Source organism: Gracilinanus agilis, chromosome 6 (genome assembly GCF_016433145.1).
Source record: "Gracilinanus agilis isolate LMUSP501 chromosome 6, AgileGrace, whole genome shotgun sequence".
Lineage (NCBI taxonomy): Eukaryota > Metazoa > Chordata > Mammalia > Didelphimorphia > Didelphidae > Gracilinanus > Gracilinanus agilis.
In genome coordinates, this window is record NC_058135.1 from 244,150,697 (window position 1) to 244,178,138 (window position 27,442).

The window sequence follows — 27,442 nt, forward strand, 5'->3', positions numbered from 1 at the left end:
ATTGAAGAATTGAGCATTTCTAATTATTCCTGTTCAGAACACTTAATGGACACTTGGTGATCCTTAGTTCAGCCTAAGACAGTTTGGGACTTCCCTTAAAGGCAAATTCCTATGGGACACAAGACAAACTTTGGGTTTCCAAAAATTAAGTAGACAGATTCTAGGCTAAGAACCCCTAACTTAGAACTAAAAGGGACCTTAGTCCATCCCCCTCATTTAATAGAATAGGTTAGACACAGATCACATAGGTACAAAATCTAATAGGAAGTGGGATTTGAACTATACCCAGTGTGGTGGATAGAGCACTGGGTCTGGAGTAAGGAAGAATCATCTTCCCAAGTTCAAATCTGGCCTTAGATACTTACTAGTATATAACCCTAGGCAAATCACTTAACCCTGTTTGCATCAATTCCTCATCTGCAAAACTAGCTGCAGAAGGAAATGACAAATCACTCCAGCATCTTTCCCAAGAAAGCCCCAAATAGGGTCATGAAAGAGATGGATACCACTGAGAAGGACTACTCAGCAATCAATCATCTCTGACTTGAAAATCTAGCATCCTTTTTACTATACCACCCTATAGACCAGGGGTCAGCAACATATGGCTCTCGAGCCATATCTCGCTCTTTTGAGGGCCAGATATGGCTCTTTCTGCAGGAGCCATAAAGTCAATTTTTTTTCAGGCGCTGTTACAGAAGCGGCACTGTGAGCACTGTACGGCTCTCACGAAATTACATTTTATAATTGTGGCGTTTATGGCTCTCACGTCCAAAAAGGTTGCCGACCCCTGCTATAGACACTGATTTTTCTTCTTTTTTAGTCTTTTAATATTAAAGGAACTAAAACGCAGAAAAATGGTCTGTGACATCTTTCATTAATTTTCTACTCTTATGTCCAATGTATTTGCCATGGGTGCCAACTTTTATAATCCTAGAATAAAACAATCATGATAATAATAATGAGTGTTCATAGGTTTGCAGAGTGCTTTACATGTGTCATAATAACCTTGGGATGTAGGTGCTATTATCTCCATTTTACAGATGTAGAAACTGAGAAAGAGAGGCCAGAAGACTTGCCGAATTCATGGTGTAAAGCATTCTAAGTAGGATTCCAACTCAAAGTCTTATAAACTCTTAACTCAAACACTGACTACCATGACAGGCGTGGCAAACATTCCAACTAGAAAACAATAGCCACCCTTTTATTCTTTTTTCTTTTTCTTTTTTTAAAAACCCTTTACCTTTTCATCTTAGAACTCCCTTCAACGAACCACCTAGCAGCCTCAACCTCACCCCTTTCTCTTCTGGGCTATGTCATACAAATGTAGCCTGTGGAGTTTGCCCAGGCTCTTCTGTCTCAAGAATCCCAACCATTAGCATGAGGTTTGACTTTCAAATTCAACTGATTTCATTTTTTTGTTTGTTTGTTTATTCTGGTAACCTTAAGACTGGGGGTGATTTAACTCTACCAAAGTAATTGAAGTGTTGATGCTTTAACATTTTCCTTATTTAAAGGGACACTGAAGCCTGGAAATCTAGATAAATTCACTTATTAACCTGAAATGGCCCATTAAAGGCAACCTTTTGGGGAACAATTTCCCCTTAATATTTTCTCAATAAAAGGGTTAAGATTCTTAGGCTGAAAATAGTCCTTTGGTTTCTCTAAGCCAACCGACACAGACTGTTTTAGTTCTGTGTCTGCTATTCCATTCAGGCCGTCGCATGTTTTGAAGCTTTGTTTTGGAGTCTTTAGTTTTCCCCAAGCTCTGATGTCAGGTCTCTCAATGGGGTAAAGCTAAACTATAGTAAGCTGAATGCTTCATCGGTACAATGCTCCGAATGTTAATAGTGCTAACTGGCCTCAGACAGAAGCAAGACTGAATTCTAGGACTTGGGGATTGCCATGAAGTATGTCATGAAATCCAGTTGGAGAGTTTAATTGGGGACCTAAAGCCAAGTGTTTCCTTTCTTTTGCAGATCTACACAGACTGGGCCAATCACTATCTAGCAAAATCAGGTCACAAACGCTTAATCAAGGATCTCCAGCAAGATGTAACCGACGGCGTCTTATTGGCTGAGATCATCCAGGTTGTAGGTAAGTCCCCAATTTTGTGTTGTATTCCTTGTGAGACTTTGGAATCAGGTACCAAACTTTTCTGTCCTTTTCAAAGACAGACTGAAGGGAGGATCAGGGTTCCAGCATCAAACTCCTCAAGAGTAGAAGAGGTTTTAATCTCATATATTGGAATAATCTTATTCATCTAGATGCTAAGGAAAAATATGTGATTTCTTTGATGAGATCACGATTGCAGGAACAGACCTTAGAGGGAAGGGTTGAGAAGACAAAGAAGCAAAGAGTTACTTGGTTTTCTTTCCTTTGGTTTATTACTTTTTCAATATTGTCTCATTTTGGCAAAATAGACTAGAATTATTTATTTCAATCAGAATAAGTCTAAACTAATCCTTCCAATTCAAATTGGAGTTTACGAATCAGAGGACAGCTAGAAAAAAAGACAATATCTAATTTTAAATTGGGGAGGGAATGGTGATAGAAGAGGGAGGCAAAATTGAAACCAGACCCACCTGTGTCCCAAGGTTTCCCCAAGGGGAAAGGGTTAAATCTAGGGAAAAAGGTATATTGAAATTGGCCAATTTTTTGCCCTCAATCGCTTGCCATGTTAGCCACCATCCTTTTAGTGATGAGTCAGCCCTGCCAACCATACCAAAAGGCCTTGAGTAAACTAGAAGACAAAGGAGGCTAGTGAGCAAGAATTAGTTGGCCCTGGTGGGGGAAATGATAGTATAAACAAAAAAGCTACTGACAACAAAGGGAAAAAAATAACTCAAATGCTGCGAGCTGGGGACATACATTTCTAGGGTCCCTAAATATTGGACGTTGCCTTCATTTGTGTGTTGGATTAGTTCTTCTTCAAAAAAGGCTGTTGTAGAAGGCACCAGGTTTTGATCAAATGAATACGGAAATCTTTATTCAGGTAGAGAAGTATTTCTCTGAAACTTCTCAGGTGGCATCTTGAGGCCATAAGTTTCATTTATCCCTCCTGTAAACTGGCCAAGAGAAGACTCCATCTTTTCGCCAAAAAGGACCCTTTCCATGCACAATGGCTACCACGAAAGGTTTGGCGAACGTGCCAACTAGAAAACAATAGTCACTCTTTTTAAAAAATTCTTATTTTTAAAATAAACCATTACTTTCCATTTTAGAATCCATACTGTGTATTGGTTCCAAGGGAGAAGAATGGTAAGGGGTAGGCAATGGGGGTTAAATGACTTGCCCAGGGTCACACAGCTGGGAAGTATCTGAGGTCACATTTGAACCCTATCTCTAGGCCTGGCTCTCAACTAGTTGTCCCCCAGTAGATGCCCTTTTAAAAGCGGGATCAATCCTGTGATTGTAGATGTTAAGCATTCTTTGCATGAAGCTTGAGGTATTACATAGTAGGTGAAATCATACTAGCCTGAAAGTCATAAAATCTAGGTTTTAGTCCAAGTTCCACAATTAAATAACCATAAAGCCTTGGCATAACTTAAAAACAAAACAAAAACAAAAAACTCCTTTCCTCAATATCCTCATCAGTAAAATGGGAATTATAATGCATGATGTTATTCTTTCAGAATGATACAGTGAGGATTAAAAGATAAAAGAGTGAGAGCTAGAGCTAGAAGAATTTTTTGCTGAGTAATTTTTCATTCGGATCTGACTCTTTCTATGTGACAGGGTCTTCTTGACAAAGATACTGGAGTGGTTTGCCATTTCCTTCTCCAGATCATTTTACAGATGAGCAAACTGAGACAAATAGAGGTTAAGTGACTTATCCAGGTAGGAATTGTCTGAGGCCAGATCTGAACTCAGGAAGAGGAGTCTTCCTCATCCCAGGCTTGGCACTATCCACTGTACCCTGGCTGCCCTAGGAGAACCCTCAGAGCTCACACAATCCAATTCCTTCATTCTTCAGATGGAGAAATTGAGGCACAGGAAGTTAAAGTGATTGTTCTAATATCACATAGGTATTAAGGAGTCAGAGCTGGTAACTGAACCTATGTTTTCAGACTCCAAATATTCACTCTTTCCACTTGGACATGAGCACTATGAAAAGTATAAGGATCTAGGCAAATCGAGGTTAGGTTATATTTTTCTCATTCTTATTTATTATGAGTGAACTGACATGGGGATCTGGTCCTCTTGTCTATGATCTTCTGTTCTGTCAGCTACCTAAAGGGAGGGATGGGATCTCTAAAACAGTTTAGGTAAATATCCGTAAGTAACAGGTGATTCAGCAGATTCCAGAGGCTCAAAGAACTGGGGATGGTCAGTCTGGAAAGGAGAAGCCTGGTCAGGGTGGGACATGCTAGCTGTCTTCAGTATTTGAAGAGCTGTCTTGGAAGAGGGATTGGATGTGTTTTGTTTGGCCCACAGTGCAAAACTAGAAAGAGCAAGTGAAAACTACAGAGAAGCAGATTTTGATTAGAAGAGAGAAATAACTTCATCCCAGTGAGAGCAGGTTTCCCTCACTAGAAGCCTTCAGATAAAAATTAGAAGAATGCTGCCAAAGTGATAGTTAATGATGGGTTGGATTGAATGATAACAGAGCCCTTTCCAACTCTGAGTCTTCTAGGCATCTGTTTGTCTGAAAAAATTAACTTGTTTCTTTAAATGAGTTATTTATTTCCTTCTCTCCCATCAGCAGAATCAAATCCAATTATTTGAAAATGTGACCTGTTTCTGGACAATTATAATTAAATAAGTGTTTAAATATCCTGAAATTAGAATCTGAGGTGCAAAGTCTGTGTGTATCAGCCCGTGAGGTTCTTCAACACAATTGTTTTCTCTATCTTCATTTTTTTATGAGAATTCTACAATTAGGTTTACTTAATGAGTTAATTTTGAATGTTATAAAACTATAGTACTAGAATTAAAGCATCAGGATCTACATTAGTTGAAGAAATGAGTGAAGATGCATTTATTTGCAGAATTCTAACTAGGATGAGACAACTGCAACTTTGACCCAGGAGTCAGCATTGAAGGCTGATATTTCCTCCTCAGAAGGTCCCTTCCTCTCCTCTCCATTCTGGTGACTACTATCTCTAGACCTCTCTATTCTCTGACTTGAATCTTTCTAGGCTTTTAGGGGTAACAGGGAGATGGTTGGGAAAGGCAAATGAAGTAGGGAGGAGAGATCACTGGCATCACAAGTTTGGGCAAGAGGGAAGAAATAGGAATGAGTTATTCCAAGTTTCTCAACCCACTGTGATTATACCTAGGGTTAGAATCAGTTAACTTCCTCCCCCTCAAGTATTTTTCACAGTCTGGAAAGGCTTTCTAGGGCATCATCTTATCTCCCTTCCCCCTTTTTTTCCTTAGGGGCCAGGATCCCGGCTTAGGGCTCTAGGTATTAGAAATGCTAGAAATTTAAACTGCTTAGTAAGCCTATATGCACAGCCTTCTTAGTGCCTCCTGATGGAATTTAAAGAACTTTAAGTATTTCCAGAATGAAGGCTTAGTCCCATGAACATAAACATTTTGTTTTATTTTTTTTTTCAATTGGATGAGTACCGTTGACCTAGTCATTAATCAGAAATGGACAACTTTTAAATTTGAACATAATTAATATCATATATTAATGGAAAATAAAAATAGTAAATTTGAATTTAGAGAATCAAATTTATTCTTAATTATAATATCAAGATAGGTCATTGTGTCATTCTGCTATAGGTTCCTATGCCATTGGTTGAGTTCATTTTTATTTTTTTGTCTTGGTTGTTCAAATCTATAATTATTAATTTTACATTGTCTTTCCTTTTTCACATCTATATTTGCAATGGAAGCCATGCAATTTTCTCAAAATACATATAATAATTCTTTAATTGAAATGTTTGGGGAAGAGGGAATTCTAGTTCCAGAAATATTTTCATCTTCTGGTGCTGATTGAATATTCATTAATCAATAAATTTAACACACTTTCATTAGGTAGCCACTATGTGCTAAGTTCTCTGGATATAAAGACCAAAATGAAAAAAAAATAATAACCTGCTTTTAAGGAGCTTATACAGTCTAGCAAAGGAGACCACATGTTTATATATAAGCAGATATAGCAAGTATGTACAACATACATACAGTAAACAGAAACCACAGGTAATTTGATGATAGAAGGAAGCAACAGAAGGATAGAGGGAGGAAGCTTACTTGAAGGAAGTAAGGGTTTCCATGATGTGGAAGTGAGACAGAGGAGTGATTTAAGGATTTACTAAATGCCAGATGCCATAGTAACTAAAATTTTTGAAGGGTTTTGAAATGCCTGGAATAAAATTTTATCCTTGTGCCCTATTAGCTATTCTTGTTTTGAGACATCTTTTGCCTTGTGTGACAAAATTCATTCATCTTGGGAAGATTTCTTCTGGTAGCCCTTTTTTTTTTTTAAAGCCCTTAACTTCCAGTTTAGAATCAATACTACATAATGGTTCCATGGCAGAAGAGCAGAAGGCTAGGCAATAGGGATTACATGACTTGCCCAGGGTCGCACCACTAAGAAGAGTCTGAGGCTACATTTGAATCTAGGATCTCCCATCTCTGGGCAGCCTGGCTTTCAATACAGTGAGCCACCTAGCTGCCCCCTTTGTAGCCTTAACAAAAAATGAGTTTCTTGCTAGTAGAATGGCACCTCCATTTAGAGATGGACCAATAGTTGGGCAAGTCACTGGATGTCCCAGGGCTACACTTTCTTTGCAGGATGAAAACTATCATCTTCCCCCCTCCTTTATTCGAAAATATATTGTCAAAACAAAAACTCTCTCATCTGTGATTGCACTTAGAACACAAAGGCAAATGGCCCTAGAAGAGCATGGAGAAGATGGATTATCATGTGGGTCCTGAGCTCGGGCTTCTGTTTTCTCAGAGTTCCCTCTGTTTTGTGCCACCCAAGCCTGTTCTAGCTGAGACTGGATGCTCTTGTGCCTCTTCATTCCCAGGTTCCCAGACAAGTATTTCAAAGATGTGCCATCATTTTAAGGAGTGTCGTTGGTGCAGTTGTCTTCTTTTTAAATGAGTATGGCCTTGCTCCAGCTGTCCCTGGAGGAATGGCCTATGAGTAAATCCCCGAGCTTGCTTGGTGTGTCTCAGTGTTTCACACACTCGCTTGCTTTGGACAGCCCCACTTTGAGGCCTCTGGAGGTGCAGCCAGCAACCAGGGCCCTGGAAATAGCTGTTCTAAGGGTTTCTACTCTTGGTTTCACTTTAGATTTTTAAAGCTTGATTGATTTTCCTTATTTTTCAGCAAATGAAAAGATTGAAGACATCAATGGCTGTCCAAAGAATAGATCTCAAATGGTAAGTATTCCAAGAACCGAGTGACTGAATGTGTTTAATAAACCCCTACCTATTTAAAAAGTACACAAATAGCTTTGAAAATATCCCCATGTGATCAGTAGATGTGCTTACTTCACCTTTATTCTGGGGACAGGCATAGATATGGAAAGGGGGGGAATATGGAATCAACTAACAAGCTTCTCCAGTGACATTATTTTGCTTCTATAGTCTTTTGTGGGTGATCCTTATCTTTCAAATATCTTTCAAATATCCAAAAGTTTTTAGAGACTTCCTATGCCAAATTTTGTATGGTGATATAAATATTTGGGAGGGCTGGTCGAAATAAGACTGACATAAATTATATTGCTTTCTCTGAAAGACCCCAAATAGTTTCCATATTTTTAATGTAACACAGGGGGTATTAATGGAAGCCAAAAATATGGAGATTTTCCAAGGAAGTCTTAAGAAATGATATACTGTATGCTCTGATGGAATTTTCAAGATATCCCATTGCATTTGTTTTTTATATTTTTGTTTTAAATCAACCAATTTTTTTTTAAATATGCCCATTTTTAAAAAAACGAACCCTACTGGCTTACCTTAGAAGTTAAAGCAGTGAACATTTTAGAGTTCAGAAAAAAAGCTGGATTAAATGGGATGCTATTAAGCCATTAGTCTTTCACCTTTGAATCAGTTTGTGGGTAGTATATTCAATGACTATTTTTCATTTGAGGGTAAGACTATATATAGTAAGGCCTATTCATTTTAAAAAAGGAACAGGGTATTTTCAAAAGAAAGCTTTATACTTAAAGTTAATTTGCTGCCAACATTCCAAATTATCTTTCTTCCCAATGTGATCCAGTTTAATGCATTTCATTATAAAATATATCAATTTGAGAGGCAGTCTCTGGACTCATGCTATGAAATGTATTGTTTGTTATGGCTCATTTAGACTTAAATTCATTATAATCCTTCTTCCCTCCCCACCCCCAGCCCCAACATATTTCTTTTTCTCTCTTGATTAAGTTGTTTTTATTTATGAAAGAGTTTTTCACATAGGAGTTGTAGGCATCGTTCTCTAGCTTGCACCATGAAATCGCTTTTTCTTCAGGTCAGCTTCAGGTTTGGGGCTCTTCTTTTTCCTTTGATCCAGAAGATGACCAATTCTTTCATAGGAGAATCCATATATAGACATATCACCGCTCCTTTTGCTTCTTTGAAAACCTTGGCTGCTATTTTTACTGATGCTCCAGCAGCTGTCTGGAGTATAAATAATTGAGAAAATTTGGAAGATCACTGACTTAACCATTAGAGTAAGCATGTCAAGCATGTCTTTGCATGAAGCGAGCTCATTTGTCTTAAGAATTGAATGGGATTCATTTGTCATGCCCCATTGCAGTGTGTAAGTGGGGGGCTGGCGTATGAAAGTGATGCCCTTTTTTCAAAAAGGTTCTACCTTATTCTGAGTGCGATGTGGTGATGTGTGTGTGCATACACGCGCACGGGCATGCATTTTCAGTAGCTACCATGTGAGGTGTCATTTTTCATTAAAGGGAAAGTCAGTCTTCAAAACCAAAATGTCATTGTCGTCCCAAGCTTCCAAATAACATAGATCTTATGCAAATATATTTGTGTGTGTGTCTATCTAAATCATTATATCATCTCTATTGTACACATATTTGGTGTATATACATATGGATTATCCTCAAATATTAGAACAGTTTTAAGTTATTTAATAAGTTTAAATGTTATTATCAATTTATCAGTTATTGAATGAATTTTTAGGGATTCTGGGTCATTTTTAAATACAGAAAAGCAAAAACCTATGTTTTTCAGTGATAACTAGTGCTACTACATGAGGAGAGGAGAGAGAGAGAGAGGAAAGAGAGGGAAGCTTTAATAGTAAAACAAGAACAGAAGTTGTTCTGAGCACAGGATTCAAATCCAGGAAACTGTGCCACTGCTATAGTCACATAATTCTGTAGGAAATAAGGATGATAACAGATTAAAAACAAATTGAATAGCATATACTTAAACCAAGGAAAGAGGTTTGTCCTTACAGATCTGTGCACTACCAGGGAAGTTCTTAGCATCTAAGCAGTTTCCTTCTCAAAATGATATAAAAATAAACAACTATATCCACAGAGGTGACTCATGCTTACTCCCAGTAATCAAGGACAATAGTGGCTTGGATGAATCAGTCACTAATCCGGGGTAGATAAACTAACATTTTATTTGGCTTTGGAGTTTATTTCCAGATGAGGTTTTTTTAAAAAAAAATTATTTTAAACACTGTCCTTGTCAATTATATCTTACCCAGGGTAATATTACAATAATAATAACTCATTTTATGTAGAACATTATAGGATTTTCCTCAGTTGTGTGACAGATAATACAGTTCTAGAGATGATGGAACCTCAGGAAGGAAACAAAGTGAAAAATGTATTTTGATCTGCAGTCAGATTCCAATAGATTCCTTCTTTGGCTTTGGCTTCACAACTACTAAATGTTAAAATCTTGATTTGAACTTGGGACTCATCTATCCCCAGTTCCTTTCCTTTATAATGAGTTAACCTTACCAGAAATGTATTCTTTGTAAGGACCAGTTGGCTTGGGAGTAGCCTCCATGGTTACAAAGATGAGTCTTTGTTAATAAAACAGGAGAGTGAGTCGGTGTTAAAGCAGTGGGGATGGTACAATCCTGACTCATTGTTACCAGTCAGTTTTTATCTTTGTGAAATGAAAATATGGTGTGTAAGTGTTTTAAGTTTTTGAGAAGAATGGAACATAACAAGAAGTACCAGAGCCCAGTGATCAAAGGCCACCCACTCCTTCTTTTCCCCTCCCTTGTCAGCCCCACACCAGGTTTTTAGATGAGAGAGGTATTATTCACTAGCCTCATGCCTCAGCAGACATCCATGGCTGACCTTCTGACAGCCTCTTCTCTTCCCTGTATGCTGGGGAGAAATTGGATTTACTAGAGTTCTACAAACCCCTTTGGAATAGGATGGGGAAAGAGAATTCCAGTGAAATCTTAGAGCAAACTATGCATCCGCATCATTATCGTGGCTTTCAATATAGATGATGACACCTGAGAATTGTGAAAGTCCTTGCTTAGAAATATGCTCCTGGCTCATTCATTTTCTTCAACAACAGGCTACATTAACTATCTCTACCTATTCAAAGTAAGGTTCTCCCTCATTGATCAAATCCTTTCCATTGCTGTTTCAGGTTGGAAAAACTTTGATGAGTCTTCATGATCATGAGTATATGTAGACTCATTTCCTTGATTTTCAAGTCTTCTTAGGTCAAACCTAAGTCCTCTGCTTTCTCAGCACCATTCTTGGTCAGTAGACTCACCATGGCAAGTGAGAATGGATGATGGGAAATTTTTCTTCCAATAACTCCCATGGAAATCATCCTTACCTAGCAATGTCAGATTGGGGGGATGGGAATCATAGAAACACACCAATTTGCTAAGGAGTAGAGACTCTGTTCAGCGATTAAATCCCTCAACTCATTAGTGTACCTCTTAAATGACTTGATTTTTATTTTGCATTAACCACCACCATGACCACCCTCCCCACAAGTAAAACTCAAAAGCAGAGACAGTTTTATTTTTATCTCTATTGTCTGTCATTGTTCAGAACAATTACTGGTCCATAGATTAAGTGCCACAGTGGCTTGGAATCAAGAAAACTCGCTTTCATGAGGTTCAAATCTAGCCTTAGATATCTACTGGCTTTTTGACCCTGAAGAAGTCACTTAATTCTTTTTTGCCTCAGTTATTCATCCATAAAAATGATCTAGAGAAGGAGATGGTAAACCACTCCCATATCATTGTCATGGAAACCCCAAAATGGGGTCACGAAGAATCAAACATGACTGAAAATGACTCAACAATAACAAAATGCTTTTCAAACTACATTGAAATTATTTGGACACGCTAACTCAGTGAAGAGAATAGATGCCATTCCCATATACCGATTATTTTTTTGGTGAAATCTGGGAGTCTATTGAGGCTATAAAAGCTCAAACCTTTCTGGCTGAGAAGGCAAGAATTCTTCCTAATGATGTCTGGAGCACCATTCAGAGTGATGTTACTGCTGAGCCATCAAACTCTAAATTCCTTATAAGAGCAGTCTTTGCTAGCTGTCAAGTTAGAACCTAACAGTCCCTATGATTGGAACAGATGAGTACAGCTTAGCTTTTAACCAAGATTCTGAGATGGTCTTATTGAGGCATTTTAACAAGTGCAGGAACTCAGAAGTGGGACATGCCCTCATTTGGTGCATTCTTTTCCTTCACCCCAATTCAGTTTTATCAGTCATGAGAAAGCAAGCCAGAGAAACCTAGGTTCTGTTGCTATAAATATCAAACGGCAACAAAATTCCCATATTTGCATGGAATGAACATGACTGAGTCCTAATCTCAGCTCTCCAGCTGAGCTTCTAGAATTCTAATTTAGGGAGCCAACAAGAAGAGCCTGTGGAACAAATTATCCCATAGCTCCCAAGTATGAGAAATATGAAGTTGTTAATTTAGTGGCTATGGGAGAAATCTAGATCAGTACATTAGTCAGATTTCTTCACCTATGCCACATATTCGCATCCTTTGAAGTATACTTTTGGGATCAGGACATCATCCATGGGGTCTCCTATGGGGAAGCAGAACAGCATAACAGCTTTTGAGTCAGGAGACCATGAGTTAAAGCCTATTAGGGTGTGACCAAGAGCAGTCATTTAACTAAGCCTTAATTTTCTCACCTGTAAAATGGGATTAGTAATACACATAGTCAGGACCTACTAAGTCCTACCAGTTAGGACTCTTGTGAGTCTTGAATGAGATCATCTATGCAGAGCACTTTATACATTTTTTAATGTACTATATAAATTCTAGATAATCGTATCAGTCTGCAGTCTGATTAGTGCTTTCCCTTTCATTTAATCCTCCGCTCTGGAGTACTTATTTCTGCCTCATTCTAACTTCCACCCTCTATAGTCCCATCTGCTTGGTCCTTAAATAAGTTTATGTTTGTGGGTCAAAACTCAGCTTGCATCCCCATGGCAACAGAGGGACATCTTTTTGACTGTCATATGGTATATTCAGCAGATCTCTGTTAGCTTGGAAGGAGACCTACTGCTTGGAGCCATGCCACGGCAGACTTCAGCTTAACTCCTCAAAGTGCACTCTGATACACTTGGCTAAACGTTGAGCAGAGGAATAGCCAACATCAGTTCATTTTCTTTTTGCCCTTCATTGAAGCAGCTTGGACTTTGCCGATGATGACAGTATTTGCTGGGTCCAGAAGCCCTTGCCCTGGAAAACCCCTATTTTGTTTCCCCCTCTATCTGATGGGAAATGTTTTAAGAACAGGTTTAGCTGCTACACTGTGAGGGAGGATTTTGTAGAGTAGGATTGAAGGGTATAGTTCCTACCAAAGGACTGGACTGCCAAAGCCCATTTGGTGTCCAACTGCCCGTTCTTCACCTTGGCAGGAGCTCCCCAAGTTCTAAGGATAGTGTGTGGTATTGTGAGAAGAAAATAGTATCACCCCACCACACACACACACACAGAGTGCCAAGCCTCGAGTGAAGAAGACTCATCTCCCCTCTCAGGCACTTATTAGCTGTGTGATCTTGGGCAAGTCATTTCTCCCTGTTTGCCTCAATTTCCTTATCTGTAAAAATAAGCTGGAGAAGGAAATGGCTAACCATTCTAGTATTTCTACTAAGAAAAAACAAATGGAGTTAAGAAGAGTTGGACATGACTGAACAGCAAAATGAAGGTTATGACTTTTGAGGCTGCTAGATGTTTCCATAGTACATAGAGTACTGGACGTAGAGATAGGAAGGCCTGAGTTCAAATCCTACCTCAGATACTTATATTTGTAACCTTAGGAAATCTCTCTGCTTCTGTTTCTTCAACTATAAAATAAGGATCATGAAAGCACTTAACTCATAGGATTGTGTTAAGGGTTAAATGAGATAATATTTTAAAGTATTTGGCCCTGTGCTTGCCACTTACTAGACATTTAATAAATGCTCATTCCATTGACCTTCCATCCCTTCGATTTTGATCTCTGTATTTCTAGCACCTAGCAGAGGTCCTGCCACATAGTATGGTTATTGTTTTGAATTGGATTCAAATGAACTAAGAATTAAGGTTGAAGTTGAGGCCTGAGATTTGAATTTGGATGCTGCTGACTATTTCCTTGTGTGACCTTGAGCAATACATCAAATGTATATGAGCCTCAGTTTCCCCAATTGTAAAGTTAAGGAATTGGACCAGATAACCTTTAGTTCCCTCCCTCCCTTATTTCCTTCCTTTGGTTCCTTCCTTTCTTTCCTTCCTTTTCTTCCTTTCTAAAACACTTACCTTCTTTGATGTGGGTGAAAAGGAGGATGAGGATGGATGGGAAGAAGGGAAAAGGAAGGTAGGGAAGCCGGAGGAAGGGAAGTAAGGTAGCCAGAATAGCTGGTCCCCAGCCCTGGTGGGGAAATTAACCCAAGCACTTCAGAACTCACCAAAAACCAAGCTAGAATATAGAGATATTAATAAACTGGGTTTATTTAATTTAGGAAAGGGGAAAAGGTCTGGGAAACTAGGAAGTAGATCACTAAGGCTCTCCAGGGAAAAGGGCTCTCCTCCAGTAGGGGGAAAGGCATTCTGGGGGAAAAAGATACCCCCCCAAAAAAAGGGGTGCTCTGCCTTTCTCTTATACCTTCCTCAGACACCTCCCACAAAGGAAGTGGGATGTGTCCGAGGAAGTTAGGGTAGAGGATCCTGGGAGAGGTAATCTCTCAGGGTTAGTGCATTTTAAAATGCACACTTCCTTCTTACAATTAATACTGTGTATTGGTTCCAAGGCAGAAAAACAGTAAGGGTTAGACAATGGGGATCAAGTGGCTTGTCCAGGGTCACACAGTTAGGAAGTGTCTGAGACCAAATTTGAAACCAGGACCTCCTGTCTCCTGGCCTGGTTCTTTATCCACTGAGCCACCCAGCTGCCTTCTAGTGTTCTTTCTTGTTCTAAATATATAATTTTTCCAAAAAACTGTGAAGGCAGTGATCAGAAGTATAGGAGACATAGAGAAGTCACCTAATCCCTTATCTTGCTATGTCCCTTCTGAGAGATCATTAAACTCTGAAAGCCTGAGAAACTAGAAGTCCACGTGTTCGGTATAGGAAGGGAATCGGTAGGTAGTTTCCAAGGAGTGGATGTATGTCATGGAAATACCAGCCCTGCTTCTGAGGTGTCAATTCTTGCTTTTCATATGTTATTGTTTAGTCATTTCAGTCATGTCCAACTCTTTATGACTCCAATTGGGATTTCCTTGGCAGAGATACTGGAGTGGTCAGTTATTTCCTTCTCCAGTTCATTTTACAGATGAAGAAACTGAGTCAAACAGAGTTAGGTGACTTTTCATGTGTCGTTTTAAATATTTAGTTGAAAAAAAAAATGAAGGGAAGCATCATGAGGGCTGAAAGAAGCTCTAATTTCCCACCCCAAACCTATTATTACATGATTTGTATTTTTAACTTCATGAATGAATGAAGCAGAAACAGCTCCAGGGGGTTCATTTGGCTTAGAGAGAAATGAGATTCAGTATCTTTAGGATAGAGATAAAGTTTGTGTTACCTTGGGATTTCCTTGATGTGAGGAACTCCTAAACTGAAGGAACTACTCTCAATGGAGGCCAGCATCTCATAGTCTTAGAAAGTTACCTGGATCAGAAATTATTTGTCCCTGATCACATCAAGTGTGGCTCAATCAGGGACAGCAAGGTGACTCAGTGGTTAGAGAGGAAAGCTTGGAGATGGGAGGTCCTGGGTTCAAATCTTGTCTCAGACACCTCTTAGCTGTGTGACCCTGGGTCAGTCACTTAATCCTCATTGCCTAGCCCTTACCACTCTTCTGCCTTGGAACCAATACACAGCATTGATTCTAAGACTGAAGGTAAGGGTTTAAAAAAACCCAACTATATGTCAATCAGAACTTCAACCCTGGTCTTAACTGGCTTCAAGGCCAACTCTCTATCTATTAAGCCTTTAGAGAGGAAAAACATGTTCCAGAAAGGACTTGAGTTGACCTATGTGTCACTGACTTGAATAGACATCTCTCTCCCCTGGTGGAAAGCATCCTTTGGAGATTCCCTTAAAAAAACCCAAAGACATATGATAAGTCAAGGGAATGAGTTACTGCACCCACAGCCCGTCAGCCTGAGCCCAGTGACCTGCAGTCTTCCCAGGGGCATCAAGAATGTGTGGTCAAATGACATTGGAAATGTCTGAAATATTTGGACAGCTGATGGGCTTCGTCCACAAACCTCATGCCTATTTTTGTATATGCCTGAATACACACACACACACACACGGACACATCACTGGACTCTGCAACCCTCTAAGAAATCATTTAGAGTTAGAAGCAATTGCTGAGATTTGACATTTTTACAAAAAAACAAGGCAGTCTGTGATCGAGATCAGTTCTGTTTGCTGGATGACATTTAGTTTCTGTCCCTCAGAGCCGGATTTTGGGCAGTGAACTTAGAACAGTTATACTTGAGAGGTTCTTTACAATAACAATTGCAATAACTAGCATCTACAGAGAATTTTGAGGTATGTAATACACGTTAAAGAAACTAAATGAAGTGGAGTAGATAGAGGATGGGGCTTAGAGTCAGAAAGTCTTGAGTTCAAATCCCACCTCAGTTACTTAATAATTAGGTGACCCTGAGCAAGTCACTTAATATCTATCACAGTTCCCTTCTTGATAAAATGGAAACCATAATGGCACTTATATCCCATTGTTGTTGTGAAAATAAAATAAGGCAATATTTATAAATTGCTTTGTAAGCCATAAAGTGCTATATATAAAAATCCTAGCTAGGATGATGATTATAATTATCTTTATCATCTACTATGTCACGTAACTGCATAGCTAAATATATTTACCTGGCAGCATCAAAGTAACTGATAGTACTGTTCCAGATTCCTTCCTTATCTTCATTTATTTCTTTTTTGAGGGAATTCTTCTTGATTTCTGTTCTATTAAATAAACTATTAAATAAACCAATTCTATTAAATAAACATTTATCGAGCATCTAATGTGTGCTAGGCATTGATGCTATAAAGGCAAAATTAAACCATTCTCTCCTAAACTTCATAATTACTATTCGCAGAGTACTGCAGTGTTATCAGAGCATTTTATCTTTCCAAGGTCTCAATGAGGGCGATAAGAAATATGAGTAATTCTTTCTGTTTTAGAGATGGAAAAACTCACCTCCCTTTCCCTGCTCATAAGAATTTTTGACTTGGCTATGTCAAAAGATAACTGGGTCATTCTAGAGCTCCTGATTTCCTATCCTTCCAATTACATACTATGCCTACTGACATTGGCATTCCAACTTAGGCATCTACTTCTCTTATCTCCCTTAAGAATAAGACCAGAGGAATGGAGTGGAAGGAAAGGTCATTGATGAAGCTAAGAAAAAGAAGCTACACTTGACTTTTTTTCACTCCCTTAAAGTCTGAGGAATGCCTTAAGCTGATTTCTTTAGGAAGAACATTTTATGTTCATTTCAGAAGTACTTGATTTCTCCAAGATACATATATTCATTTATATATTTCCCCAAATTAGGCCATTAGAACCTAAAGATTTCAGTCACCTGTATATAAAGAGGGCACATCAAAGTTTTGGGCAAAATAATAATTATGGATAACACTTATATAATACTTGAAAGTTTACTTAACATTTTGTATATATTAGATAATTTAATCTTCATATTTAATCTATCCTTTGATAAAAGTGCTATTATTATCTCCATTTTACAGGTGAGAAAACTGAGGCAAATGAAGTCACACAGCTAATAAGTGTCTAAGGCAAAATCTGAACTCATACCTTACCAACTCTTAAGTCTAGCATTTTATCCACTACATCATGGTGTTAGAATGTGATCCCCTGTGGATGTCAGGGTTTCATTTCAGTAACATAGGCTGTCCTTTCCACCCATGTTAATTCATATATAAACCTTTTTATATATGTGTATATGCATACATATCTTTATAGATTCATGATTTAATTCATATGCATATTCTTTCCATGGGCACAATCCATTCTCATCTTCTTATCTTGTATGATTCTTACTCATGTTTTTTTCCCCACATCCTCTATAAAGCATCTGCCTGGCTTGCTGGATGCCTTCTTCTGTTCCTTTAAATGTTTTGTAGATATCAGTGAAATATATTTTAGATATCTATCTGGGGATAGATGGGATGAGCTTAACAAGAGAGTCTAGAGCAGTGATTCCCAAAGTGGGCACCACCGCCCCCTGGTGGGTGCTGCAGCGATCCAGGGTAGTGGTGATGGCCACAGGTGCTATTAATTGCTATTAAAATTAAAAAAAAATTTAATTTCCAGAGTGCTAAGTAATATTTTTCCTAGAAATGGGGTGGTAGGCCAAAAAAGTTTGGGAACCACTGGTCTAGAGAGAGAAATGAAAAGGGTGCCTGATAGACTCAGGTATACCAACAGGTAGGGATCAAAATGTGGATAATGCTTGGGCAAATCAGATTAAGGACAAAGATGGGATGGTCCTGTTTACAGGTTCAACTTTCTCTTTCAAATGGGGGTGGGTGCCTCTGAGAGGTGGGGTTGAAGTTGGGAACTTGAAGAGAAAGATTTGGGACAGTTGCTGTGAGGCATGCCTTTGGGAGTTAATCCCAGAGGACAATGGGTTTGCTGTTGATTCAAAAGAGCCTACCTGAGGCCAGATATCATGAATATGAATAGAACCCAGTCATCATGCTTTACTAGTCTGTACTTCCTTCAACTATATTCTGTCTGTCTTTTTGTGGTAGTAAAGAATTTGGAAATTGAGAGGATGTCCATCAAAAGGGAAATAGCTAAACAAGTTCTTGTATGTAAATGTGATGGAATAATATTGTGCTATAAGTAATGATAATCAAGATACTTTCATAAAAACCTGGAAGACTTATATGAACTGATTGAAAGTAAAGTGACCTGAATCAGATCATTGTACATAGTATCAGCAATAGCTTATGATGATCAGCTGTCAGTGACTTAGATATTTTTAGCAATACAATGATCTAAGACAATTCCAAAGGACTTAGGGGGAAAAATGCTATCCAACTCCAGGGAAGGAACTGATGGAATCTGAATTCAGATCGAAGCATATGGGTTTTTTTTAACCTTTATTTTTTTTAGAGTCGTTTATTTTTGTCTTTTACAACCTGACTAATATGGAAATATGTTTTGCATGATGGCACACGTATAACCTATAACAAATTGCTTACCTTCTTGGTAAAGGGTAAGGAGAAGGAGGGAGAGAATTTGGAATTCTGATTTTAAAAAATAACAAATTATTTTTACACATAATTTGAAAAAATAAAATATTTTTTTAAAAAAATAGTCTATAGAAGCAGAGAAAGCAGAAAATATGGATGACCCAGCATTGTGGAGTAACTGCTCATCAGATGGGATGAATTTCAGAGGGAGCAAGATTGCTGAATGATACAGGCAGAGTTGAGAGATATGTAGTAGTGGGCAACACTAGCATTTAATTGTTAATGGAAAGAAATCTTGATGTTATTTTAGGATTACTGTAGGATCTCCAAAATACACATTCTGCCAAACCCTAAGGAATTTAACTAAAAATGAAACCATGTGCCTAAATAGTGAACCAGCTTCTGATGCACAAAACAAGTTTAAATGTATAATGCTGAGGGAAAGTAAATTTGTTAGATGTTATCACTTCATCGTTGTCCTTTATTTGGTTCATCCTATAAATGTTCATAGTTTTTCATTCTTAATTTTGGAGTGTAATTTTTTCATAATTTTTTTTAAAGTGTTATATACCATTATGTCTCTGGAATTATGATTATATGCAGCTTTTTGGATGTAAATCAAGTCAATTTGCATTTTTTACAGTCCTACCCTGTGCCATGCACAGTGCAAAGAGAAAAGAAGAAGAAAGGTAAAAACATAGCTTGCCCTTAGGGACCTCACAAGTTAGTTGGGGAAACAATATGAAACTACCTCAGTACATTGCACATAGTAGGCATTTAAATAAATGCTCATTGATGAGATGCTATCAATGATGTTAGAAAACTAATAAAGAATAAGAGAGTTTATTGACTAGCCAATTTTGTTCTAATTTTTTAAAAAGAGAAAAGAATGAGTTTGATTTTGATCCTAGAAAAAAATTCTTAACTATATTAATTAAGGGGCATTAGTAAACATCTAGAAAAAGAAGCAATAGCTTTACCAAGAATACATCTGTCTCAGGGGGCAGCTGGGTAGCTCAGTGATTGAGAGCCAGGCCTAGAGATGAGAGGTCCTAGGTTCAAATCTGGCCTCAGACACTTCCCAGCTGTGTGACCCTGGGCAAGTCACTTAACCCCCATTGCCTAGCCCTTACCACACTTCCACCTATGAGCCAATGCACAGTATTGACTCCAAGATGGAAGGTAAGGGTTTAAAAAAAAAAAAAAGAATATATCTGTTCTTGGAATCATCATCTTCTTAGTCATCCAGATTCACACCTGACTCTTTATTCTCCTTCATTCCTTCCCCCCATTATTCAGTCCCTTGCTAGTTCCAACCAATCTCTCATATTTGTCCTCTTTGCTGCCCACAAGCAGCCACCTCCCCAGTTAAAGCTCTCATTCTTTCTTTCCAGAATTTACTTTTCTCTAATCTGTCTTCCAAACACCTGCTGCCTGAATCTTTGGGTTTTCTGTGTTTGCACTCCATGATTTTTTTAAAATTTGTAACGGGTCCCACATTCTCAAAAGTCGGAGGGAAGCATTTGTTCTGACCCATATTTGGTCTTGTTACTCCTGAGCTCAGAAATATTTGGTTACTTTCTATTGTCTTTAGAATAAAATACAAAATCCTCAGCCTTGCATTTATCACCTTCTATGGTATGGCTCCCATCTATCTTTCCATTTTTAAAAAAATATTACTACTCATCATATATTCTTTGCTCAAGTCAAATTAGAGTGCTGGAAGTATAGTTATTTCTGGTTAGCTAAAGTGAGACTCGTGTGTTTTAGACAGTAAATGTGAACAAAGGCAAATTTGTCTTCTGCTGTAAAAAGCTAAAAGCCCAGATTGTATTCTTGCCTAGATAAAAAACCAAACCATTTCATCATGGGCCTGGGCAGCAGGTGTGCCTAGTAAAGCTGGGTTTTGTTGTTGTTGTTGTTGTTGTTGTTTTTTATGCATGGGTTGAGGAGAAACAAACTTTTGTGGTGTGAGTTCAAAAGCTCAGTGTAAATATGCAAAAATAACTAGAAAATGAATTATATGGAAAATATCAGAAAGGATGAAAATGATAGGTCTAGAAGACAGGGGAAAGGAGGGGTATATATGAAAATTGTTGGGCTTCTGAGAAACTGTGAGGAAGAAAATCTGATTGCTCTATTTCAAGAATTAGTATGGCTCCTCCAATTTTCCCCCAGCTTTTGGGAACATGGGGCCAATTACAAAATTTAAAAATGCATGGCATGAAAACGTGGAAAACCCAAAGATTCAGCTGAGCCAGACATGTCATCATTCATATTCAAGGCTATAATATAAAAGAAAAACTCTGTAAACATGATTTTAAAAATTAATTATCAGGAAATGCAATTATGTATCTTTTAAAATTTTTCTATTAGAACAAGAAAAAAATAGAAGAAATTAGACTATGACCATCCTCTCCCATATACAAAGTGAAAATATGGGATTAGATGCCAGGAGCAATTTCCCACCATAATTAAGCATTCTTTTTAAAAACAAAATTTTAGACATTTAATAATCAAGGCAACTTTGAACAGTCCCTAGATAAAAGATTCTACTTCAGAACAACATTTAGTTTAGAGAAACTGGAGGAGGTAAGGGATTCTTGAATGATTTACAAGCCTGAGATAAAGAATGGAAGAGTTTATATAACAGGCTTGAGACCCCTTGAGCTAAGTACTTTGAATAATAAATACCTTATAATTGTGACTAATTATGTATAGTCAACAAAGGTGGATTTTAAAAATAGCAGTAGTTCCCTTTTGGTTAATCACAGACTCATGTCAGCATATGGAATTTTTCTGTTGTTAAGTTTAGGAAAGAATTCTAATTGGAGCAATAATTAAAAAAAATTTTTTTTCTGACAAAGCACTTTAACAGAGAATGTTAGAGGACTTCAAAATTAACAACATAACTTTGAATATAAATGGATTGAATTCACCTATAATAAAAGGAAAATGCATTATTTAATGGATTTGAATGTACAATCACACTATGTATTACACACACACATATACACACATATTTCAGATAATACTGTGGATTATAATTTGTTATATTAATTCTACTTGAAATCTGGAGCTACAGTGATAGCTATAGCTGATAGATTTTGTCTAAGGTTATATTTGGTAATCACTAGAGTTATGTCCAACCAAATTGAATTCAAAATAGAAAGCATTGAGAGTTAAACAAAAACATATTACTCTGAAAGGTAATTTACAAAAGTTTTTGATAAAACTCTTGATAATAAAAACATATTCAACTTTTTGTTTATGGAAGAAACACCATAGCAGTTACAATTTTAAATTAATTATTTGTTGACTTGCAAAAGTTAAGAAAACATAAAATTTGTAACTGTTATATATTTTATTATGCACTAATAGAATATGATTAATCAGTTTTTAAAGTAAACAAAGTAGTTGTTCTGGGTATGAATAAAGTACTGAAGAATTACTTTCCTAGATACATGGAGAAAATGAAAAAGACTCAAAATGTATATTTGTTCTTCTTGAAAATGCATATCAGATCATTGAAACGTAATGGGGTAAGTTCAGAAAGGTTTAAATTTTAAGGACTAATCTTTACAGGTCATTAAACCATAAAATTTGATGCTTCTAATGAAAATGAGATAAAAATATGTAGACCTGAGTATACATTTTTAAATGATCTTGAATCTGGTTGAAGAACAAATGATGTAAACAAATATTAAAGTACTATAAGTAAAATGACAATATAAACATAGTACATCCAAATTTATGGGATATGGTAAAAGAGTATTCATAGGCAAATATATATTTCTAAACACACATTTAGAAGTGACTAAGGAAGAGATTAAGATAAGGAGAAAAATAAGTAAGAAAGAATGAAATAATGATTGAACTGATAATCAAGCTATTTGTTTTTAAAGAATATAATTTCTAAACAATAAAAATACATTTTATTCACAAAAAGAGGAAGAAAAATCAAATTACTTAAACAAAAATGAACAAGAGATCACGAAGAATAGAAAAAAAGACATTCTAAAGGCTACCAGGTTTGGTCTTACCAAGAAAGAATAGAGTAGAACTTTATCTCCTCTTCTGAACATAATACTTCTGTTTATGTAGTCCAATATAGTATTAGTTTATCAGAGCAATTTAGCACGCTTATCATTTCATATTCACTATGCACTGTTCTAAAACCTTCAGACCCTTTTGAAATGAATTTTTTCTAGCAATATCTTATGTAACCTTGAAATTATTCACATTTAACATTTACACATTTATTAATTAAACATATATATTGATAAAACATATACATATATAACTAACAAGATACAATTTGTTTTGTTTTTTGTTTTTTTTTGTTTTTTAAACCCTTGTACTTCGGTGTATTGTCTCATAGGTGGAAGATTGGTAAGGGTGGGCAATGGGGTTCAAGTGACTTGCCCAGGTCACACAGCTGGGAAGTGGCTGAGGCCGGGTTTGAACCTAGGACCTCCTGTCTCTAGGCTCGACTCTCACTCCATTGAGCTACCCAGCTGCCCCAACAAGATACAATTTGTTATACACTTCTATATATATTATATATATATATAATGTATTTATATATCACAAATTGTGCCTTGTTAGTTTCATTCTATCATTCAGCCTATCAAGATCTTTTAAAATTTTGAATGTCGGCATCTGATGCATTATGTGTACCCCACATCCTCATTCATGTTTTCAAATTTGATTAGTAGCTATATATCAGCACTTATCTCTCTCCGAGCAAATAGTCTCCCAAATTGTCATTATAGGTACTTCCAAGGACAATAGGATCCAATTCAGAAACCAGTTTGACAAATTGTCGACAAATTGACTTCCAAATTGGTAAAGTGAACTTGTCTGAAGTCATACAAATAATAAATGGCAGAACTAGAATTTGCATCTAATTCCCATGTAGACTGGAAAATTGACTACAAATCTAGAAGTCTTTCATATGGACCATGCAGCCTCTTTAATTCCTAGACAAGAGCTCATAATTAGTTTGTCTTATTTTCTGGTCCAGCTAGGGACGTTAGAGCTTACCTCATTCAACAACTTTTTACAGATGAGGAAAATGCTATCTAGGTAGATTAAGGGACTTTCCTGGTATTATACAGGTAGTTACTGTTCAATCATTCAGCATATGACACTTTGTGATGCCATTTGAGGTTAAAAACCTCAAAAATTGCCATTTCCTTCTTCAGCTCATTTTATGGGTGAGGAAATTGAGGCAAACAGGGTTAAATGATTTACCCAAGATTATCCTGCTAGTAAGTGTCTGAGGCTGTATTTGAACTCAAATCTTCTTGATTTCAGGCTCTGTTCCACCCATCTGCCTCTATAAGTGTCAAAGGCATGACTTGAACAAGATCTCTTTGGGGCGCAATGATCTTTCCACTATAACATACATCCTCTCCTCTGACACTGTTTTGTTCGTTGGCTAGTTCCTTCACAAATCATAGATCAAAGGATTTAGACCTCAAAAGGCATCAGGTATCAACTAGTCAAAACCTCTTATTTCATTGGTGAGGAAAGTGAGTCTCAGGGAGGTTAAATAACTTTTCCAAGGAAACCTGGATAGTAAGTAGTAAAGCCTGAACCTTAGGTTTATATCTTCATATTAGATCATATTTATCATGTTTCTCTTCTATAGATCTTCCCTTCAAATGCTAATAGTGGTGTTTTATCATTTGTGTAACTCATCCTTCAGTTTTCTTCTCTAGGGTTTCACAATTCCTAGAGACTTTCCCCCTAAAATTCTCAATTGATTTTATTTTATCATTATTACTGTTGACCAAATGAATTATTAGAAGTGGGTAGTAGACCTTAACTTCAACAGATCTGAGGGGATGGCCAAATCTCAAACGCATATGATAGGAAAACAATTTGCCACCTGGTCATCCAGATCACATGGTTTTATATACAGTTTTCCATCTTTAAGTCACATACTGTAGTGATACAATTAATAATACTCTTGGTTGCATCCATGAAAAGTATTGTTGCGGAAAAGCTATACTCTCCAATTTAGGCATAAGCCCGACTGTAATAATGTTATGAATTAAAATGATATTTTGTCGGGGGCAGTTAGATGACTTTATTGAATTGAGTGCCAGGAGATCCTGGATTCAAATTTGGCTTCATATTTCCCAGCTGTTGGATCCTGGGCAAATCACTGAACCCCATTGCCTAGCCCTTACCATTCTTCTGCCTGGGAACAAATACATAGTATTGATTCTAAGATGGAAGGTAAGAGCTTAAAAAAATAAAATAAAATTATATTGTCAGTATTTTCATCTTGGAGGGAAGGAAGAACCCAAAATCCATGGTAGGATTTCCCCTGACCTTGAAAATCTTTGTAAGTCTATTGGAGTTTCAAATTTTAATATTCTCAATCAAAAGACAGGATTATATCGTCTAGATTAAGCAAGAGTAAAGAGTTTAGGGAGCAGTCTCAGAACAGTAGTGTCTTGAAATGTCAGTATACCCAAGAGAATCATTTTCCTAAATCCATTTAATCTCTCTTTGAGAGAATCTCTAAGGATTCTCCTTGAGATCAGTGACTTTTTCCCTTTCTTTGTAACCATAGAATTTGTAGCACAATATCTTCCCATAGTGATTATTTAATAAATATTCATTGACCTGACTTGACCATTGTCTAGGTAGAAAGGACATTTTAATGGAGGAGAAAGCATGAAAATGCGAAAGCACATAAGAGATAAATTGGAGGTTATCTCAAAGGGAAGATGATGGCATTCAGAGATACCAGGAAAGACCCCATCCAGAAGCTGAGCTTTGAGTTGAGGACATGAAGAAGCCAGAAAACCGAGGAGGCAGAGATAAGGTGGGGGAGTACACCAGGGAAGGGGGGACACCCAGTGAAAAGATATAAAGAGTCTGGAGATGGAGTATTTTATATGAACAACAAACCAGTTAAATGTAAAAAGAATGGAAAGATAGGAAGGTTCCAAGTTGTGAAGGGCTTCTGAAGCCAAACAGGATGGTCAATTTTTTCCTAGAGAGACACTGGAGATTATTGACTAAATCACAGCATAGCAATAAGATGGAATATTATTGCTAGGCTCTATTCTTAGCCCTGGGAATTTAAATGCAAATAAAAAGAATTCCTTTAATCTAGAAGTTTACAATTTAATAGGGGAAGACTACGCTCAAAAAGAAGCTGAAAAGAGAGGCAAAGAGTTCCAGGCTTGGGGACATGATAGAAAAGTCCCCTAAAGTCTCCAAGCAGTTCAGCTGATGGGAAATAGGGAGAGGACTGTGCCAGGATGCCTTCTTAGATCGAAGTTTTATAGTTCATGGCTCTGCCCTCTAGTTAGAAGGTTCAGTTAGGGGGCAGAGGGTACCTGTGATATGTAAGTACCATGGTTCTTCATTCTAACTATGATTTACAGATCTATTGTAACTAAAATATGATTCCCCTTCCCAAGTATTCTCTCCATTTCAAGAAGAATTAGGAAAGCAATAGGAAAACATAGATCGTGGGCAGTCTGAGGCAGGATGGAAAAAGATAGTCACTGAAGGAGTCTATATCAGTCTTGTTTTCAGATGTCATTTTTCTTTTCTTTTTTTATCTCCCAAGATGTTATTTGTCCATGTGGATCTAGCCATTAACTTCCCCAAGTAAGACATATATTTTTTAAAAGAAATTCAGACCACATCTTGGAAAGCTAAAATTATAAATATTATAAAAGTTTTAGCAGATAAAGTTGCCAGTGGAGGGGAGGGAATAAAAACGAGGAAGAAGCAGACCCACCTCCCCCTTAGAAATTTTTGAACCTTTTCCAGGTCTCTGCTTCCCACATCCTTAAAAGTTAAACTTTGAAAAGAGGAGTGGGAGCCAGAGAGTACCCTCATTCCTAGATCTCATAGTCCATTAGTATCTGCCACATCACCAAAAAAGATTTACACTGTGGTATTCCTTGTATAAGGCTAGTTCTCACAATAATTAGAGAGGTGAATGTGGAATCCAGAGGACCTGAATCAGTAAAGGTTCAAATCCTGCCTCAGACATTTATTTTCTGTGCAAGTGGCTTATGACTCTGGGCAAGTCACTTAAGCTCTTCAATTTCCATTTCTACATGTATAAATGGAGATAATGAACAGGTGGTTGTGAGAGTTACGTGAAGATATGCTTTGCAAACCTTAAAACCCTACTTATAAATTCTACTTGTCATCTGTAAGTAAGGAGGCTTTGAGGGCAGCTAGGTGGTACAGTGGCTAAAGTACCTTCTTGGAGTCAGGAAAATCTCATCTTCTTGAATTAAAATCCAGCCTCAGACACTAGCTGTGTGAGCCTGAGTAAGTCACTTAGCCTTGTTTGCCTCAATTTCTTCATCTGTAAAACGAGCTGGAAAAGGAAATGACAAACTACTCCAGTATCTTTGCCAAGAAAACCCCAAATGGAGTCATGAAGAATCAGACATGACTGAAACAACTAAACAACAGAAAAATCAGGCTTTTGTCTGCAGAAGTAGAGTGACTCGAGAAGACTGAGGCTTTCAAGGGCATCCCAAGTGCCTAGGCATAGTGTCCAGTGCCTGAAATTTTATCATTAGAGCTTCATTCCTTTGCCTCCTATCTTTTGAAAGGCAAATGCCCTGGTAGTGTATTGCAGATGGGAGGGAAGATGTAATACATGCATCAGACATTAACCAAATTCACAGAAAGGTATTATTTTGTTGTCAAAGTAAAAACTAAATAATGTATATTAGCTGGGAGTTGGAGAGGAAAGGAAGAGATGTTGAAAGACTGGAAGAGGACAGAAAGAATTTGAGAGTGAGTGAAACTTCCTACT

General features: G+C 37.4%; 1 protein-coding gene across 3 annotated transcripts in view; it reads left to right on the forward strand.

Moving 5' to 3' along the window:
* The window catches only part of NAV2 (neuron navigator 2), a 482,122-nt gene that overhangs the window by 135,525 nt on the left and 319,155 nt on the right, over nucleotides 1-27,442 (forward strand). For all 3 annotated transcript variants that reach the window (XM_044681285.1, XM_044681287.1, XM_044681286.1), the window contains exons 2-3: nucleotides 1,977-2,094; nucleotides 7,289-7,341. In XM_044681285.1, the coding sequence (XP_044537220.1) occupies nucleotides 1,977-2,094; nucleotides 7,289-7,341 (171 nt within the window). The remainder of the gene's footprint in view (nucleotides 1-1,976; nucleotides 2,095-7,288; nucleotides 7,342-27,442) is intronic.